Source organism: Emydura macquarii, unplaced genomic scaffold (assembly GCF_026122565.2).
Source record: "Emydura macquarii macquarii isolate MOO-44397 ecotype Brisbane River unplaced genomic scaffold, CSIRO-AGI_Emac_v2 contig_3603, whole genome shotgun sequence".
NCBI lineage: Eukaryota > Metazoa > Chordata > Testudines > Chelidae > Emydura > Emydura macquarii.
Genome location: NW_027133740.1, coordinates 1536780 through 1554077, shown reverse-complemented (window position 1 = coordinate 1554077; position 17298 = coordinate 1536780). Strand labels below are relative to the sequence as shown.

Genomic DNA, 17298 nt, shown 5'->3' with positions numbered 1-17298 from the left:
AGAATTTCCCCAAAATAATTCCTACAGCATCTCTTTCAGAAGAACATCAACCCTACCTTTCTGCTACGATCACACACAAGTAGTTATGCAAATAACACACATTTAAACGTACGGTGTTTTTTTTTAACAGCGAGAATGCACAGTGATTTGAGCAGCAAAATGGAGGTGATGAGTAAAAAGAAGTAGAAATCTGAAATGCCAGGTTTTGACAAAACACACAAAACATACTTGTTTGCTGTACCATTCAATGTAATGCAGGAGGTGTGGCTATGCCATTGAGATGCTACCCCATTACACAGCCTGGCAGCTGCGCCAAAACACCATCCAAGTTCGTCTAGTCAAAGCCATCCCGCCACCCATGGGGAAGGCTGCCATGAACACTGCTATCCCTGAACAGACAGTCAGCTGCAAAAGGAGCAGGAGAGGACGGATGATACAGCTTCTTTTGAGAACAGGACCCCGGTCTTCAGCAATGCCCAAGCTCGAAAGGAGGAGAAATATGCCCCTCTGGCCAAAGCCTTGAGTGCTAGGGGATACAAGCTTCAAATGCATGTGCTGATCCTCAGAGCCTTGGGTGCATGGGATCCCAGTAATGGGCAAGTGTTGCAGGAATGTGGACTCGGTCAGCACTCTGCTCTGCTGCTGCAGCGACTCTTAGTGTCAGATACCATCAGACGGTGACGGGACATCTATTTAGAACATATCACCGGACGTCGGCAATACCAGGAGAAATTAACCAGAGTGTCATTGGGAAGCGAAGCCAGGAAAGTAACTGAAATACTCTTCTGATGGATTGTATTTTCTGAGGGACAATCTATCCTAAAATTCTCAATCACTGAGGGACAATCTACACTCATTGCTACATTTCCTTTTCACAACCTTCTCTTAGTATAATTTTTTTATGAGTGAAGATTTGGATGCTAATGTTTTAACTGTATTGTAAAATGTATTAGCCTTAATTTGGGATATTGCAGATTATGTACTATATGTATTTTATGACTTTTAAACCAAATTTTGTACTTTGGGATAATTTAAGCATTATGCCCAGATGTATAGAAACTCTTTCCTTAACCTGTGTATTAGATAACTTTAATACTAGCTTTAATAAAAAAAAAATTAATTGAGCTTTTCTTTAGCACTTTTCATCTTTGGTTGGATTTGCCTCCAACATCCCACCCTGTTAGCAAGTGTTGATCCTTTTGGGGAAAGTTAAGTGGATTCTGCAAACATCTTGTTATTCCACCTGGAGAGAAGGGAGATGGAAGTGGGTGTCAGTAGGAGAGAGGATATATGGTATGGGCCGAGCAGTTCTGCAGGAGGAATCCTAGGAGCAGACATGCCTGGGAAGAAGGGTGGAGTTGCTCTTTGTTACCGGATTGTTGTTTTCTTTGTTAATAAAGTCATACACGGGGAAGAAGATGAATGTAAACTTTACACTGGGTGTGAGCTGAGTTTTATACAGCAGGTTGAGAAAGCCTGTTTACTTCACCTTAGCAAATAAAGCATAATCTGTCTCAGGTCTGAAACGCATAAACATTTCAACTGAAGGCTAATCAGTCGAGGGAGGCTACGATATGGAGAGCACGTAAGGCCCTGGAAAGTGAAGTCCTCCACGTACATCGCATACACAACGTGTCAGTAATGTTTCTCCTCGCTTCCCAGTCAACATGCTGCAACGTGGACAGAGCCTTTGGGGAAATAGTAGCTCAGTCTTCCTTCCCATTTGATTCGTGGCTTCTCAGCTAATGTTGCTAACAGGACACATGTCCAGCAGGAACTCAAAATAAGACCACTCCGGTTGTAGGCCTACAAACTGCCACCAGCTGGAAAAGTCAGTGAGTCACGATAGTACCAACCTGGGCCAGATTCAAATCTCCATATTTCCATAACCCACATCTCCATAACTTCAACTCTCCATAGCCCATTTCTAATCCTGTGAACCAACCAGTCCCTTGGCACCCTTTATGTGACATTTTTAAGCCTATTGGTAGTTATGCCCTTAAATCCCTTACATGATGGATAACATTCTGTGGGTAAGCCAGTGAGAACAGACTCATTCAGCAAATCCTCAGTTGTTTATTCCAACAGAGCATTTATTTCAGACAGGTGGACCTGACCCTTGGTGCAGAAAAGGAACTGGAACGTCAAAGACCGTTCTTATTGCTACAGGTTGGAGGGAAACAGACAGCAAGAGCGGCCATTGGGCCTAACTGTCCTTTTCAGAAAATGATATATTGGACTCCTGCAGCACCTCCCATCTAAGGATCTGAAAGTGGGTTACGAACATTAATGGATTCATCTGTACAGGGCCCTTATGAGGTAGGGAGCTACCTAGAAAAGGTATCATTATTACCCCCATTTTGCAGAGAAGTTATGTGGCTGATATTCAGACGTCCTGATTGCCCACAGCTCCATCTGAAGTCAATGGGAGAAATTCAGCATCACTGAAAGTCACATACTAGATGACTCGTGTTGTAAAGAATTGGGAATGGAACCCAAGTTTCCTCTGTGTTAACCTAGGAAGTATGATGTAAGGATTAAGAGCACAGGAGTGGGAAACTGGAGTTCTGGGTTTTATCCTTGCCACTGATCTGCTGTGACACCTTGGGCAAGTCACTTAACCTCTCTGTGCCTCTGTTTCCCAAGCTATACTGTGGAGACAACAACAGCATGCTTTGAACACGATCCTGAAATTGACTCCATATGGATGGACGTTTGCACCTATGTGGAGTTAAACGCAGGATCATGGCCTCAGGTACTCCGGTAACTGGCACTTTTTACATGCAATAGACTAGATGCTTCAAACAGGTTGCAAGGTTTAATTCACCAATCTTTGTAAAGCACTTTGAGATACTCAGGTTCCTGGACCCTGAACTCAAGGATCCTGCCATAATCACCTCTGTGCACCGTGTGATATCATGGGATGTTTCATCTACCCAAGTGAAACACATGAAAAAGAGTAAAGTCCAAAGAAAAGCTACGCACAGAATGTTCATCCAGAGCCTGCTTGGTGGTGATGGAAGCCAGAAGGCCCACAGAGACTAGCTCAGTTTGGATTAGCATCAGCCTGGAGCATAAAATCTGTAAGCTGGATGGGAAGTGCAAATCAGTTTAGAAACGTCAGTCTTAACTGCTTTGCTGCTGATTTCACCCCTCCACACTCCACACTGACAGTCTGCTGCTGCTCCAGTCTTCTCCTGAAATCGCCATGGAACACTGGCACGAACTTCTAACACGCGGGAAGAGTTTTACCTCATCTAATCCTAACTCAGCCGCCTCTCTGCAGAGGAAACACACCACCCATCGGCTGCGTGATGCAACGACCCTTGCCAGCCCAATGACTTTCTTTAATTAATACAAATCTCCAAACAGTTTAAAGGTGAAGGGACAAGTAGTGTGGTCTAGTGAATAGGGCAACTGGTCCAGGCGTCAAGGCAACTGGGCTCTTTTGCTGGATCTGACACAGATTCACTGTGCGATCGTGAGCAAGACACTTAGGAGGAAATCGTTTTAAAAGTCGCCACTGATTTTGGATGCCTCACGCAAGACATTTTGGTCCTCATTTTCAGAGATGACGGACACGCGTAGCTCCCACAGATTTCAGTCTGAACTGTGGGTGCTAAGCACCTCTGAAAATCGAGGCCTGCAGTGTCTGAAGCTGGGCATCCAAAAATTGAGGAATCTAATATGAATGGAAGCTTTGCAAAATGGAGGCCATAAGCTCTCTGTGCCTTAGTTTCTCCACCTGTAAAAAAACACTGAATCATTCTTATATTAAGATAAGAATAATAATTAATAACTCAGTGCCCAGTCCTGTGAGCACCCTCAACTGCCAGGCATCAACGCTCTTGACCCTGATTTCAACCACCACCCAGCATCTAAAGCAGAATCTTTACTCCTCTCTCAAAAGATTTCAGTAGTACAAAAGAGGCTGAACTGCCAGCAAATGTAATTCTTTAACACACCCGTCCCTATCTGGGCAGTGACATCTGATGCAGCAGTTGCTATGGAAATATCCTGAGCTAACTGAGGACAAGAGCATGCATTTTTATAAACAGGGTTTTTTTCACTCTTGCGGGGTAATGGGAACATTTTTCATCTTTAATCTGACAATGTAATGAAAGATTTTATGTCTTTGTATTGCTTTTATGACTATAATTAACCAACACAAACCTGCACCACCGCAGCCAATCGGAGAAGGACCAGGGCCAAATTCTTCAGTGAAAAAGGTGGCTCTAAGCTACTGCCCACGTTGCAGTGGAGATGGGGGTGGCTTGCACATGAGACATCGTTCCTGTAGGCCTTGTGATTGGCTGAGGCAGGCGCTAGGCACGCACGATCACAGAGGGAGCGCGGCACACACCACTCCATCCAGTTACAGGACACAGCATGTGTTCTTGTTCAGCCAGCCCAGCTCTGTTGGCCCAGAACTAAGCCACTTTCAACCCACCCTGCCAAGTCCCATTTAGGAATCCTGTGACAGCTAGATTCCACCAGTCCTCGTGTACCAGAAGGACCGTGCCTACAATCACCCACTGGTGAGTATATGTTACAAGTCCCCTTCCTCTAGGCCCAGTCCATGGAAGATACGAGTCTGTTACAGCCACTGGTACAAAGCCTCGCCTCATAAACTCAAACTGGAGCAGCTCATGATTTCAGCGCTGGAGGTCCCCACTTCAGTCCCCCAATGGGGCGGCCAGGATGGCAGCTGTCAGATGCCCCTATACCTGAGTTACAAAGGGGAACCAAGGCTACTTGCGACATCTACCTCCATCTCCTTCCCTTCCACATCGATACAGGGCATGGCACAACCTAGCCCACAAAGAAGCATTAACAGTTCTGCTCCTGCACATCATGAGGGCAATGGGCATTTGCCATATGGAATCGGGCCCAAACACTGAGATATCCACCAGTTCCTAGCAATTAAAGGGGAGAGGGTGGGTTCTTTGGCCAATCAATTTACACCCAAAGCCCAGTGTAAAACAATTAAATAAAATCATGATGAAAGCTCCCTATAAAATTGTTGTTATTTACTATTAGCGGGTTCAGCAATGCACAGAATATGAATTAAAACAGTGTGAAATAATAATAACTATTACACATTTTTATTTGTAAGAGACCCCCCTACCCAAAGGCAAATATACAATTAGGAACAAATCTGAAAGAAGCTTAGGTAACATGGCTTAATGTGGAAACCTCAGAGCTGGCACAGAATTGACAACATGCATCAAATTATACTACACTCCACACAGCCCAGCCCTAAACACACACATTTAAGGTATATAATGAAGGAAATGAACAAACATGCCTTGGGTTGTGGGGTGGGCTGGGAGCACAAGGTCCAATATAAACGGATATAATGGCATGCAGACACACAACAGGGGCTCTGACAGATTGTTGGTGGACAAGAAGGCCTATGGGACTACAGGGGAAATAGAATAACCCTTTGTGACAGGGTGCAGCTGGCATTTGCAGTGCCCTAGGGAGACCCCACGCTCCTACTACATCCCGCCCACGGAAGCAGCAATGTGGGAGGAAAGGAGCAGCGAAGATGGGTCTTCCAGGCCTGCCTAGAGTGGACTGGCTAGAGCAGCCATCTTGGAAACTACAGAGACATGGTCCTCCAGGGGCTAGAAGGATTAGCAACAGCCAATCAGAGCCCAGCCGGCTCAGATAAAAGGAGCTGCAGGGTCATAGCAGGGCAGTCCCTGGCTGGAACCAGAGGAGCAGGGAAGAGTGCTCCTCTCCAGCCAAAGGAGCCTAGGGATTAGCCAGGGTTTATCTCTGGCTGCACTTGCATAGTTGGGTTGCAGGGAGAGAAGGAGTTGGGAACTGTGGCCCTGAGCTAAGGATGAAGATAAAGGGGCCAGGTGGGAAGAAGCCCAGGGAAGTAGCAGCAATGAACTGAAGTGAGCAGTATGTAGCTGCTGGGTATAGGGCCCCTGAGTTGGAACCCAGAGTAGTGGGCAGGCCCGGGTTGCCCCACCAGCAGAGTGGCATAAACCCAGAGAAGTGGGGGACAGGCATAACCTATGCACAAGAAGACGACAGGGCTCATTGGGAAGCCTGAGCAAAGAGCTGACTTTCAAGGGCACAAAGCCAGGGCTGAAAGCCACTGGTGAAGGCAGATGGACTCTTGCTGGACTCTTTGGTACCCCAAAAGGAGCTCATTTGACTCTCTGACCCGGCCAGAGAGCTGAACCACTGAAATGCGCCAAGCAAGGTTGACAACCTGAAAGGGGCACCAGGAGTGGGAAAGGACTGCAGTACTGCATGCAGCCACAAGGAGGCATCCAAGAGGCGAGAGTCCCCCTTCAAACCCTTATAGGGAAAAAAAACCTGTACTCTACCGCGTTCGCCCCAAATCACCCAGCATCTAGACCACTTTTGTAGTATTTGCTTTTATAAATAAGCACTTGTAAAATACCACAAGAGTATTCATCAGGACAGGAGATTTACAAGGGTTTTACGGTTATAGTCTGCTCTGCTGCCGATGTCATCAATTTCTTTTACCTGTCACTATACGAGGTCACTGGCATTTATGACTCAATGGCAACAAGACAAAGCCTGGATCTGCTCTGAAAAGTGATTCCATAAAAATGGCTTTGTGGGCCTCCAGACTGATTCACTATCAAGGATTTCCGTATCCAATGCTTGCCGTTTACAAGCTCGCAGACCATGATTTTTTTGTAGCTGTCAGCTCTGCAAACTCTGCCTGGGATCTGAGAGTCAAGCTGGGTTCTTTCCTTCTCATGCATCGTGACCTGACAAACGTTCTACAGATCAAATCATGCCTTGAGTGACATGTTTGCAACCCCACTGTCTTCAGTTGGTTTGCCCAATTATAACCTAGTGGAATATAGGCAAATCTGTAGGTGATCCATGAGGTGGAACAGAACTCCGCTTACTCCCTCTCAGTGCCGCTAGCTCTGCAGAACTAAAATTTAATTTTCATCACCTGAGTGAGAGGATGACTCTGAATATACCCTGGGAACAGCTCCATTAAGTAAGAAGGTGTTATTTATTTCAGAGCAGGACTGCACTGTGATGTGAGGTCATATCCAGTTATCATCTTATGGCAGCTCCAATGGCATCTCATGGTTAACTCATCAGTATTATTGTGACTGATGGTAGCAGAATCAATAAACACTATTTAAAAAGAGCAGTGCAAAGGTTACAACTCATTTACCTTCCCCTTCCCAGTATGTGAATCTATCCCTGAAACAAAAACAGGAAGAGAGAACCCATTTGATCAAGACAACAGGGTTCATTTGAAATATCCCCGCACATCATGGCTCGTTTGATCTTGTCTGAGTTTCTTCTGGGGCTTTAAATAATTGACACACACTCAGGCCTGCTTGTGTGGCGCTCTGATTGCCGGGGCAATTAAACTGTAACAACAGGGTTCAAAGAGAAGTTGACTGATACACAGCGACAAAAGACATGGAAACAAAGAGGACACGGGGACAAAAAATGCATGCTTACCGGTACCTTCATTTTAAAGTCATCTCGAAAGAACTTAATGCCGATGTCAGCGATTGTCCTTTGAATAAAGCGGGAGGGCCGCAAGACAAACACCAGCTGCAGGTTCCCTGGAAACGCTCCCTGGAAAGAACATAAAAATGTTACAAGGGTGCAGTTATCAAATCCTATCCGCGTGGAGGAGCACCGTGACATTTTGGATGCCTTCTGCCTCAGTGGGCTGCTGAAATTCTTCAGGAAGTAGGCAAAAGTGGGGAGGATGTGATGATTCCAGAGCTGCCCAGATTGAATGGCTGTCATCATCCGTTCCATTCGCCATGCGCCTGGCCCATTGCCGATAAAAGTCAATGGAATGACTCCCACTGACTGCAGAGGGCTTTGGATCAAGCAGCACAACTGCCACATGGGCAGACAGCGGGGACACAACTCAGAACCTTCTGCACCATAGAGTGCAGATTCTTGCAGGCCACTTGAACTAAAGGAGAATCTCCCGTAAGCGACTGTAATATCAGGGCTTCTCTCCTCTTTAGGCTGCAGCCACTAGAGGGCGACAGTCACACCCATTTGAGCAGGTCTGGCGTTCAATGGCGTTCAAGCAGTGGTTCTCAATCTTGATGGCCTGTTGCAAGCCAGTAAATTGCTTTAGTACAAAAAATATCTGGCTTACTAAATATTTCTTGCCCACAATACTTAATGTACACTAACGTAGTAAGTACTCGGCGTGTACCCTAGTGGCTGCTCCTGTCCTGCGGGGCTGGTGGCCTTGACTCCTTGCTCCGGGCAGTGTGACCTTTGGGGTCGCAGTGCCACTTAGGTTTGGCCCAGCACCCCTGAGCAGGGGCTAGCCAGGCCCAATTTGCGTGGGTGGTGTTATTATGCCTTGGCACATGGGCTCTCGGCGCCACTCACTCAAATCTGGCTCACCTGATCCCTTCTCCATCATCATGCCTGAGGGACATCTGTCTGTGTCACATGGTTCTCCCCAGAGCTTGCAATGCACAGAAAATAAAATCCAGTCCAAGCTGAGTGCAGCTGAACAGAGCAAGGAACTGAACAGCTCCGTGAGAGGGTCTGCGTCCCCAGGAGGAACTTGAATCCAACTCAGACGTGCACCTCTGAACTCTAATGCGACAGGCGTTCGAATTGAGTATTGCATGTAAGCATGTGCATTCAGTATAGAGTGCGTGTTATATACAATACACACATATTCACCTGCTGCTCTTGTTAGCGCTAACAACCACTTTCTTGAATCTGACTCTCTCAAATGAAAGTGGGAACAGCATTCAAGAATTTCTATCAGATCTGCTGTCAAGAAAACATGAGTCTTTAGAGACGCCTCCTATGGGCCCCTTTGTCATTCCGAGTACAACAGGGACAATCTGTTACCTACTTCCTCTAGCGTGGCCCACTTTAAATCAATGATTTGTCACAAGGTCATCCCCGTGAATAGGGCTCACATTTAAATTCAGTAGGAAACAAGGTGGTGGCATTCATTATTGAGGCTAACCCGTCTCTGCCCGTTAACACGAGTGTGGCACAGCTCTCCAGGGTGGGGAAGATGCTGCATTAGCAGCTGAAAAGGAGTGCAGGAGATCATTCGCTGTGCTGAAGGGGCAGCGGAGAGTTCTCATTTCTGGAAGGTAAATGACGGTAAACACAAAAGCCAGGCACTTACTGCTATCCGTGTCAGGGATGCCTTTACTGCACTCCATTTGTCCCGCCGTCTGTCTATAACGATGATGAATCCAATGCTGGCAGCTTCCAGGCTGAAAAACAGATTACACGGGTATGCTGGATTACATGGAGGTAGACCAGTTCCGAGCAACCGGGCTGCAGCACGACACAGCATCCTCCGTGTCACAGTCCCAGCCCATTATTAAAATGCAAGGTAGAGCGGAGAGAGCGAATAACCAGCACTAATCTGCGTGTGCAAGGGAAGCCAGCAAATTCCAGCATCAGGCTAGCAGCCTCCCCGAAACATGAATATTTTATCCGTTATATCTCTCGGCTGTCTTGCTACTGGCTGCCAAAACTATGTGATGTGAACAGTTTAGGATCACATATTGCTTTGTACTGGGACTGAAGGGAAAGCACAGCTCTTCCTTGCTTTGCAAAATAATTCAAGTTCTTAGATACCCGTCCTCCCTCTTAGACCTTTGCATTGTTCTCCTAAAATGCTGACAACTGCATTTAATCCTTACAAGGAGTGGAATTTACCCCTCCTCCACATGAGGCCCAAAGAATTAGGGGGACAAAGCGGGAATTAAGGAGATTGGAGTCTCACCCCTGCCCAACCCACTGGCAGGCCATAGGGCTGCCTGCAAGCCACTCAATGGATGTTACGTCAGCATATGGGCTGGAATTGCTGAGTTACTGGATGCATGGAATTGCAGATCTGCCTATTCAGGGCCAGCATGGAGCCCCTCTCCCTCGGTGACGTTCCTGTGATGCTGCTCCTTTCACCCTGCTGGCCAAAAGAGCTCAGGTGGTCCTTGAGTAGGGCGGAAGCTTTTCAGCAGCTGAGCGAGCTTCCCCCGCCATGCGCAGGTAGCACCTCCCGCCATTGTCATAAGCCAGCAGTTTTCCTGCAGAATCACCACAGATGTGGGGCAGACAGGAGCGAACAAACAGGCTGGTGCTTAGTCAATATTGTGCTCCAGGAAACAACTCAGTATTCAAGGCACCGCTCCACCAGCGCCCCCTTCCAACACACCTAGAGTCAAATAATTCGTTTTACTGGGGAAAGGTGACAGATACATTTGTCCTAGAGACTGAAATCCTCTCATCTAGTCCAAGACGGAGTAGAGCATGGACGGCAGCAGTGCAAGCTTCCTCACAGCAGCAAGCCTCAGTCACGTCCTAAATCACCAGCTGGAGGGACCACCATTCATAGGCATGAATGGGTCCAAGTCTTACTAGCGATATGCGCTCGGACAAATGGGAAGAGAAAGAGCTTATGACCCTGCTCCAAAGAACATTGCAATCAAAGGGCCAAATGCTGCCTGGCCCTTGCCTGGATGCAGGGCGGGATGAGTGGATGTAAAGCGCCTGCACCTGATTCCCGCTTGCACAATCCATGCTCTGGAGAGCACAAGGACTGCTCCCACCCTGCTCTGCTGGCCACGTGTGGCTCCCCCAGGGAAGCAGGGAGGGATGGGCAGGAAGCAGGACATCAGGGGCAATCCTGTGGATGGTTTTATGATGTGATTGCCTGACTTAACACCACCCCGCTCATGTCACGTAAGTCGCCAAAGGGCCATCAGATGGTAATGCTTTTGAGCCTTGTGCAGGATGCAAACCAGCAATCTGGAAGCAAAAGTTCTGATGCTATATAAATGATCATCACTAGGATTAACATGAAACCCAGGAAGGATCCCTGAGCTACCTAGTCCCCCAAATCAATAGCTTTTACTACTATCCTCTGATGAGCATTAGAGCATTCAAAGGCCAGAAAACTTTTTTTTTTTTTTTTAAAGCAAGATTTTCTTTTCTCTTCAAATAATTCAGTGAACAGCATGAAAATCTATGAATGCCGAGGAAGGGCCGTGGCTGTAGCAATTATTGAGGTACCTCCTGCCTCTCACATGCAACAAAAATACTTCCCAACTGTTTCTTGTCAATAGCAGCCAAGTCTTTCAAGAAAGACTCTGGTGTGCATTTGCTTTAGAGCAGAAAAGACGACCTCCTGACATTTTGCTTATTGCTAAACTGTTACAGGAAGGGAGGGGGGGCCTAACCCCGGATCAGCACACTTTGACATTACCAAAGGTCTTTATGGATCTTATGGATCTTACCAAAACAGCCAACTGGGACTAGAAAGTCCTGTAAAAGTTTGTCAGTCTCAATACATTTGGGCAAACCTTAGAGGTTTTTAAGGCGCGGCTTGACAAAGCCCTGGCTGGGCTGATTTAGTTGGGGTTGGTCCTGCTTTGAGCAGGGGGTTGGACTAGATGACCTCCTGAGGTCCCTCCCCACCCTCATCTGCTATGATTCTATCATCTATCAACTTCCAGCTGGAGTGCTGCCTACAGTCTCTACGCATGGGCACCCTCTCACATCAGATGGAGAGGAGCCAGGACATGTGGTTTGACTCAGTCTCTCTGCCACAGTGATTGATGCTGCTGCACCACAGATGAAATGCCAGGAAATTGGGTTACAATCCTAACATCTGGCAGTCTTTGACGTGAGCGGATTGAAAGCCTCCACAGCAGAAAGGGAGAGGCTAGAGGGGCGCACGTGGGTGTTACGGGGCAAGAAAAAAGTTTGGAAAGTTATAGTAACTTCGGGTGAGGGAAGTTTTTCAGGGATACGTCTGACACAACAGCAACAGAGGAGGTCTCTTCAGCAGCACAGTTCATAGAACATCTTCATTAGCACAATTCCTGCTTGAATTAGAGACACAGTAACAAACCCTACTGTAGTTCCCTGCTTGGCCTGTGGAAAGGCCACTTGACACCATTTAAATTACTTCCTCCTTTGGGTGCTTTTTTTCCTCCTTTGTTTAGTAGCTTGTAGAGAAACAGTCATGCCACTATGGAAAGGAAACAAACCCCTAAACAACTGCTTAATGTTGTAGCAGTGTAACCAATCTGTGCGCTGCACCAAATATGTAATTACAGTATTGATTGCAGACATACCTAGGGGCCAGAAACCTGATCTTTCAACTTAGAAAACCGCAGACCTCTACTGGAACATGTGTAGGGAAAACTTCCTTAGCTTGCTGCAGTAGCTGGTCCTTTCTTATTCCTGCCACTCGAGGGCACCATCACTGACATCCACATAGCTAATACACTGCAACTGTAAACTGAACAACTTCCTTGGTTTTCATTATAAAAAGGCACTTTTAGATGGCAACACATTTTAGTTAAGGCCGACCTGGGCTTGGTTCAATCCACTGGCCTAGTGATTAAAATACCTATAAACGGACCGTTATTGATCCATCACAACTCCATGTAATAGACAAGCGATGTGGTTTGTTAAAGGTAAGACAATATTCATTCGCAGATATTTTAAACTCTTCTTTGAAAGCAATATCCAAGCTGAGGCTAATCTGAAGCAATGTAGGCAGACATTTGATGCTAAATGCTGTCACAACACAATAGGCACCAAAGCAACCCTTGCAGCCTCATTTAGTCATTCATTTCAAATGCTGACACGTGCAGACTCAGTCTCCTAATTAATGAAGCCTAGCTCTTTCTCCGTCAGTTTTTTAAATTAAATCCAAGAAGGCTCCTCTTACGTTTAGTTCCCTCTGTTCTGACTGAGGGAGAGGACCATGCTAGCTGACTAGAGGACCTGGTTCTGCAGGGCCACCAGACTCAGACACAAACCTCTCGGAAGGTCTAAAACGCCGAACACAACTTATAGCAGTGATCCACTCCGGCGTCAGGCCTCTGTGCTTTGGCTCACCTGGGAATGCTGGTTAAATACGTCACGACGTTCAGAAAATCCTCATCGGGTATATCGCTGAACCCTGCATACTCTGGGAAAGTTATAATGGGTGCCCCGTCCTTCCCTCTGCCTCCTGCAAATAAGAGAAGTTTTCAAGAGGTTAGAAAAGTCCCTAGAGCAGAGGATCAGCCAATGCGCAGCATGTCACGAAAGGTTAGCACGTTCCTCACTGAGAAGCAGTGTGACCCACTGGACTAGGTGCCAGACTAGGATGCAGCAGACCGGGGTCAGATTCTTAGTTGCTATAAATCAGTGTAGCTCCATTATGCCAATTTACACCAGCTGAGAATCTGGCCCCTAGGTTCTGTTCCCGGCTCTGCCACTGAATGGCTTTGTGACCTGGGTCAAGCCACTTCACCTCTCTGCCTCAAGTGATCATTAGTGATGCTTTCGGGGTTCACAGATACCTGCAGTCCTGGGTGGTGACTGTAAACGCTTTGGAGCCGAGACCATGTCTCCCTATGTATTTGTGCAGTGCCTAGCATAATGGGAGGCGGCGCTGAACCTGACTAGGGTCTTTGGACCCTACAATAATGTAAATATTAAACAATATTTGAATTAGAATAATAGAACTCCAGGAGCAAAGCAAGCTTCGGGCTTTCATTCACAAAAATACTCAAAGAGGGGTGCTTTAAACGAATCAACCAATTCTTACTGTTTGTCCCTCCCTTTATTAACTACTCAATCATACAGGCAGGACAACTCCATTTTACCCACACCCACACACACACCACACCCACACCCACACCCACACCCACACCCACACCCACACTCTCTCTCTCTCTCTCTCTCTCTCTCTCTCTCTCCATCCCCGAACTCCAGATCACACTTCATGCCTCGCCCGTCTCTAGGATGGGGCTGATCCAAACCCCCACGAACCTTGGGGAAGTCTGGATGGAGAGCTGAGCTTTGAGGCTCACGCCCCTCTCTTGTTCTCCTGTTACAATACTCAGCTCAACAGGGAAGCCTTAAGCCATTAAGTAATGCAGGAGTTCTCCAACGGGGGTCGGGACCCCTCAAGGGGTCATGAAGTTATTATGGGGAGGGTCGCGAGCTGTCAGCCCCTGCACATGGTTGTCAGCTGGACCCTTCAGAGCTGGGGGGCCAGAGAACAGTAGCTGCTGGCTGGGTGCTCTGAAGTCTGTGCACCCCCAGAAGCAGGGTAGAAGTAAGAGGGTGGGGGTGGCATGGCATGGGGGATTCATCATTTGTGGGGGGGGTCATCAAAGCCTGAACTATTCTCAAAGAGGGTCCCAGAAAAAAAAAGGTCTGAGCACCCCTGAAGTAACGTAGCCCCAATCCAGCCCCCAAACCAGGTTTCCTGATTAGTGGCTGTGCAGCTGGGCTGATGAACAAGGACATAACCCAGAGCCCGTTAAAGTTAATGGGATTCTTTCCATTCACGTCAGTTGGTTTGGGACAGGAGTGTCAGCGAACGTCTGGACGAACAGGGTGGGCGTAAGTAAGGGCGTGAGAACGTTCAGGGTTTTTACTCCACGGGTCCCATCCGATAATTGCAGCTCAGAAAGGGTGTTATAAAAAGATCTCTTCCTCTTTAGTGAGTCTCTCCCTCTGCCCATCCTGCTCAAATCAGCTGTTTGGCCCCAGCAGCAAACCCAAGGAAAGGTTAACCCCACAGCACTCCTCGCCATTTACTCAGGCCTTTCTCACTGACACAAGGCGAGATCTGCCTGAGGAGGGGCTGAGCTGCACCTGCTCCTGCCTGAGAGAGGACTCAGCAGACGGTAAACTCTACGACCTTCACCTCGGGGAGTTTCCAGGGAATTGTCCTTTCGGGGGGAGGAAGAGGGAGCAAGGCCCTTCCAAACCACCTGGATTTGGTGGAAGGCTCCCCATCATCCTCCCACAGCTGCAGCCCCCGGGCTGCCCTCCAGGCCTCTTTCCCCTCCAACTTGGCAGTCTGGCCCTAACGGAGCCAAGTGTCTTGAGCTGGGTCCCGCTGCATCTCAGTGGCGGTCACAGAAGGGAGCTGCGGGCAGTTTCTTGCTTTTCCCCCATCCTGCCTTGGCCCTGACCCCAAAACGCAGCAGGTTTTATCTAAGGGATCAATGCCTCCCTCCAGGTGAATGACCCAGGTAGGGGTGGCTGTGGGGTGCGGAGGAGAGAGGAAGTTTGGCCTCAATTCCCTTTGCTTGGGCAGGGGGAGATCTGCCCTCAGAGAGGAGGCATCCTGGATGTGGCCCATTTTACGTCACGTTTCGTTTCAGAAAGAGCTCAGGCTCTCTCTGTCTGCCATACTTCCCGCCCGCTGCCCTCACTGCTAGGTACGTGCCCCTGCTCCGCGTCCTCCTCATCTCGGCTGGGCCCAGAGTTCCCTTGGCAACTACGGGACAGATCCTCAGCCAGCGTAAAGCAGCCTTGATCCATTGGCTTCCATAGAGATGCACTAATTTACACCCGTGGAGGCTCTGGCCCTCTTTATTTAAATATAAATACATGTATTTATTATTATTATTAATTTATTTATAATTTAAATGTATTTATTTATTTAATATTGGCTCCATTTGAATGCACCCTCCTTTGCCCCACCATTGATCCCCATCCAGGCCAGTTTCTCACCTCCTTTACTGTTTCATTAACATAATGCTGTGACGCTGGTAGACCAGATGCCAGGTCTCGCCCGAGCCCCGGGCCAATACACTTGTGTGTGAGTATAGATCAAAGTGATTGTTACATGTCTAAGAGTGCATTTGGTGTTTAAACTTCAGGAAACCCAGTGGGACGTTGCTTGCATTATTTTCACTTATCTGTATTCCATTAGGATGTAGAAGCAAACATCTACATTGTGTATACCCTTGCACCTAAATAACCCATCGCACCAGAAAGATGCCTTGTGGAACGCAAATGAAGAACTTTAATAGAAAAGTGCTAATTTCAAAGCAAGTGGTCATTGCGTGTGATAATCAGAGGTCAGACTCAAAATGCATTCCTCGCTTTCTGTCATCAAAGGAAAAACCCACGTGGGTAGTGACACTGTCAGCTTGTTTTCTGTGAGAAGAAGGTATAAATATGGGTTCAAGGAAAGATCCTGCATTTCTGTGCTCTTTGGACTCCTACTGGCAAGGTACCAGCTGCAAAGCAGAGATCCCCAGAGACAATCTGGGTACTCTGAAAAGACTTTTGAGAAACTGGCAGTTTATTTCATCACTGCTACCATTTGGAGTTACAAACTGTGACTCACTTGTGCATGTAGTTTACCGGCTTTAACCTCTCATTTTCTTTTCTTAGCTAATAAACCTCTTGTTATTTTACTATAGAATTGTCTGCCAGCATTGTCTTTGTAGTAAGATCTGGAGTACCAATTTATCTGGGGTAAATGACTGGCCTCTTGGGACTGGAAGCAACCTACATGTGACATGATTTTTGGTATAAGTGACCTTTTATCACAAAGTCCAGTTTGTGTGGGTGGCAAGATAGACTGGAGAGTCTAAGGGCACTGTCTGTGACTCCCTGGTAAGTGTGTACTCCTGAACCACATGGTATAGTGATCCAGAAGTGCACATTTGCTACTGGGTTGGTGAAATCTAATTATAGAACACACCACCATCTTGGGGCATCTGCCCTGTTTTCTGACAGTCTGCCCTGAAGTTGGCACTCGAAGTCGTGAGCCACTCCAGACAGCATGACTAATGTTTCCTCTGTTCTCCCCCACTAAGTCTGCCAGAGTTCTGCATAAAAAGGGTTTTTCAGTCGAGCTGCTTGGCAAAGGGGTGGCTCCATTAGGACATTTTACAATGTTTACCCTCTATTTTTGTTCCCTTCTAATCCATGGGATCATTTTAGTTACAGATGGAAAAGACCACCCATTGCTTTAGCTCATCCAGTAGGTACTCCCTGCCAGGGGAGAATACAGGCCCACAGCTATTAAACTGGATCTCAGCCAGACAGCAAGGGATTATTATCCAGGGAATAATCTTTATAGTAGATGTGCTGAGAGCCATTGAACCAAACTGTAAACCCTCTCTGTGATGGAAGCCATTTCAAACCGGAGGGAGGGAGGGCAGCAACCGCCCTAGTTCCTGTACTTATGCTATTATCAATGCTGCACTGAACTTAATTATCCACTCTTTTACATGGCTCAGAAACTTGGATAGCTTACGCCAAATATAGCAAAAGACTTAATAGCTTTCATATCAGATGCTTGCGTAAAATTCTTTGAATAAGATGGCAAGACAGGGCGACAAACGTGGACGTGTTAAAGCATGCTGGGCTGTCATTCACGGGAACGTTGATTAGTAAGAAAAGACTCAGGTAACTTGGACATGTCAGGTGAATCCCAGATTACAGGATCCCAAAGAACATGCTTGGGAAGGATCTAGAAAGAGAGGCAGAAGGCTGCGCGGA

The 17298-nt window shown here is 47.2% G+C and overlaps 1 protein-coding gene across 1 annotated transcript in view; it reads right to left on the bottom strand.

Moving 5' to 3' along the window:
- MCF2L2 (MCF.2 cell line derived transforming sequence-like 2) overlaps positions 1-9248 on the bottom strand; it is a 159755-nt gene extending 150507 nt beyond the window's left edge. Inside the window, 2 exon segments of the mRNA XM_067536595.1 lie at positions 7486-7605; positions 9158-9248. Coding sequence (XP_067392696.1) covers positions 7486-7497 — 12 coding nt within the window. The 5' untranslated portion in view covers positions 7498-7605; positions 9158-9248.
- Positions 9249-17298: the final 8050 nt, after the last annotated feature.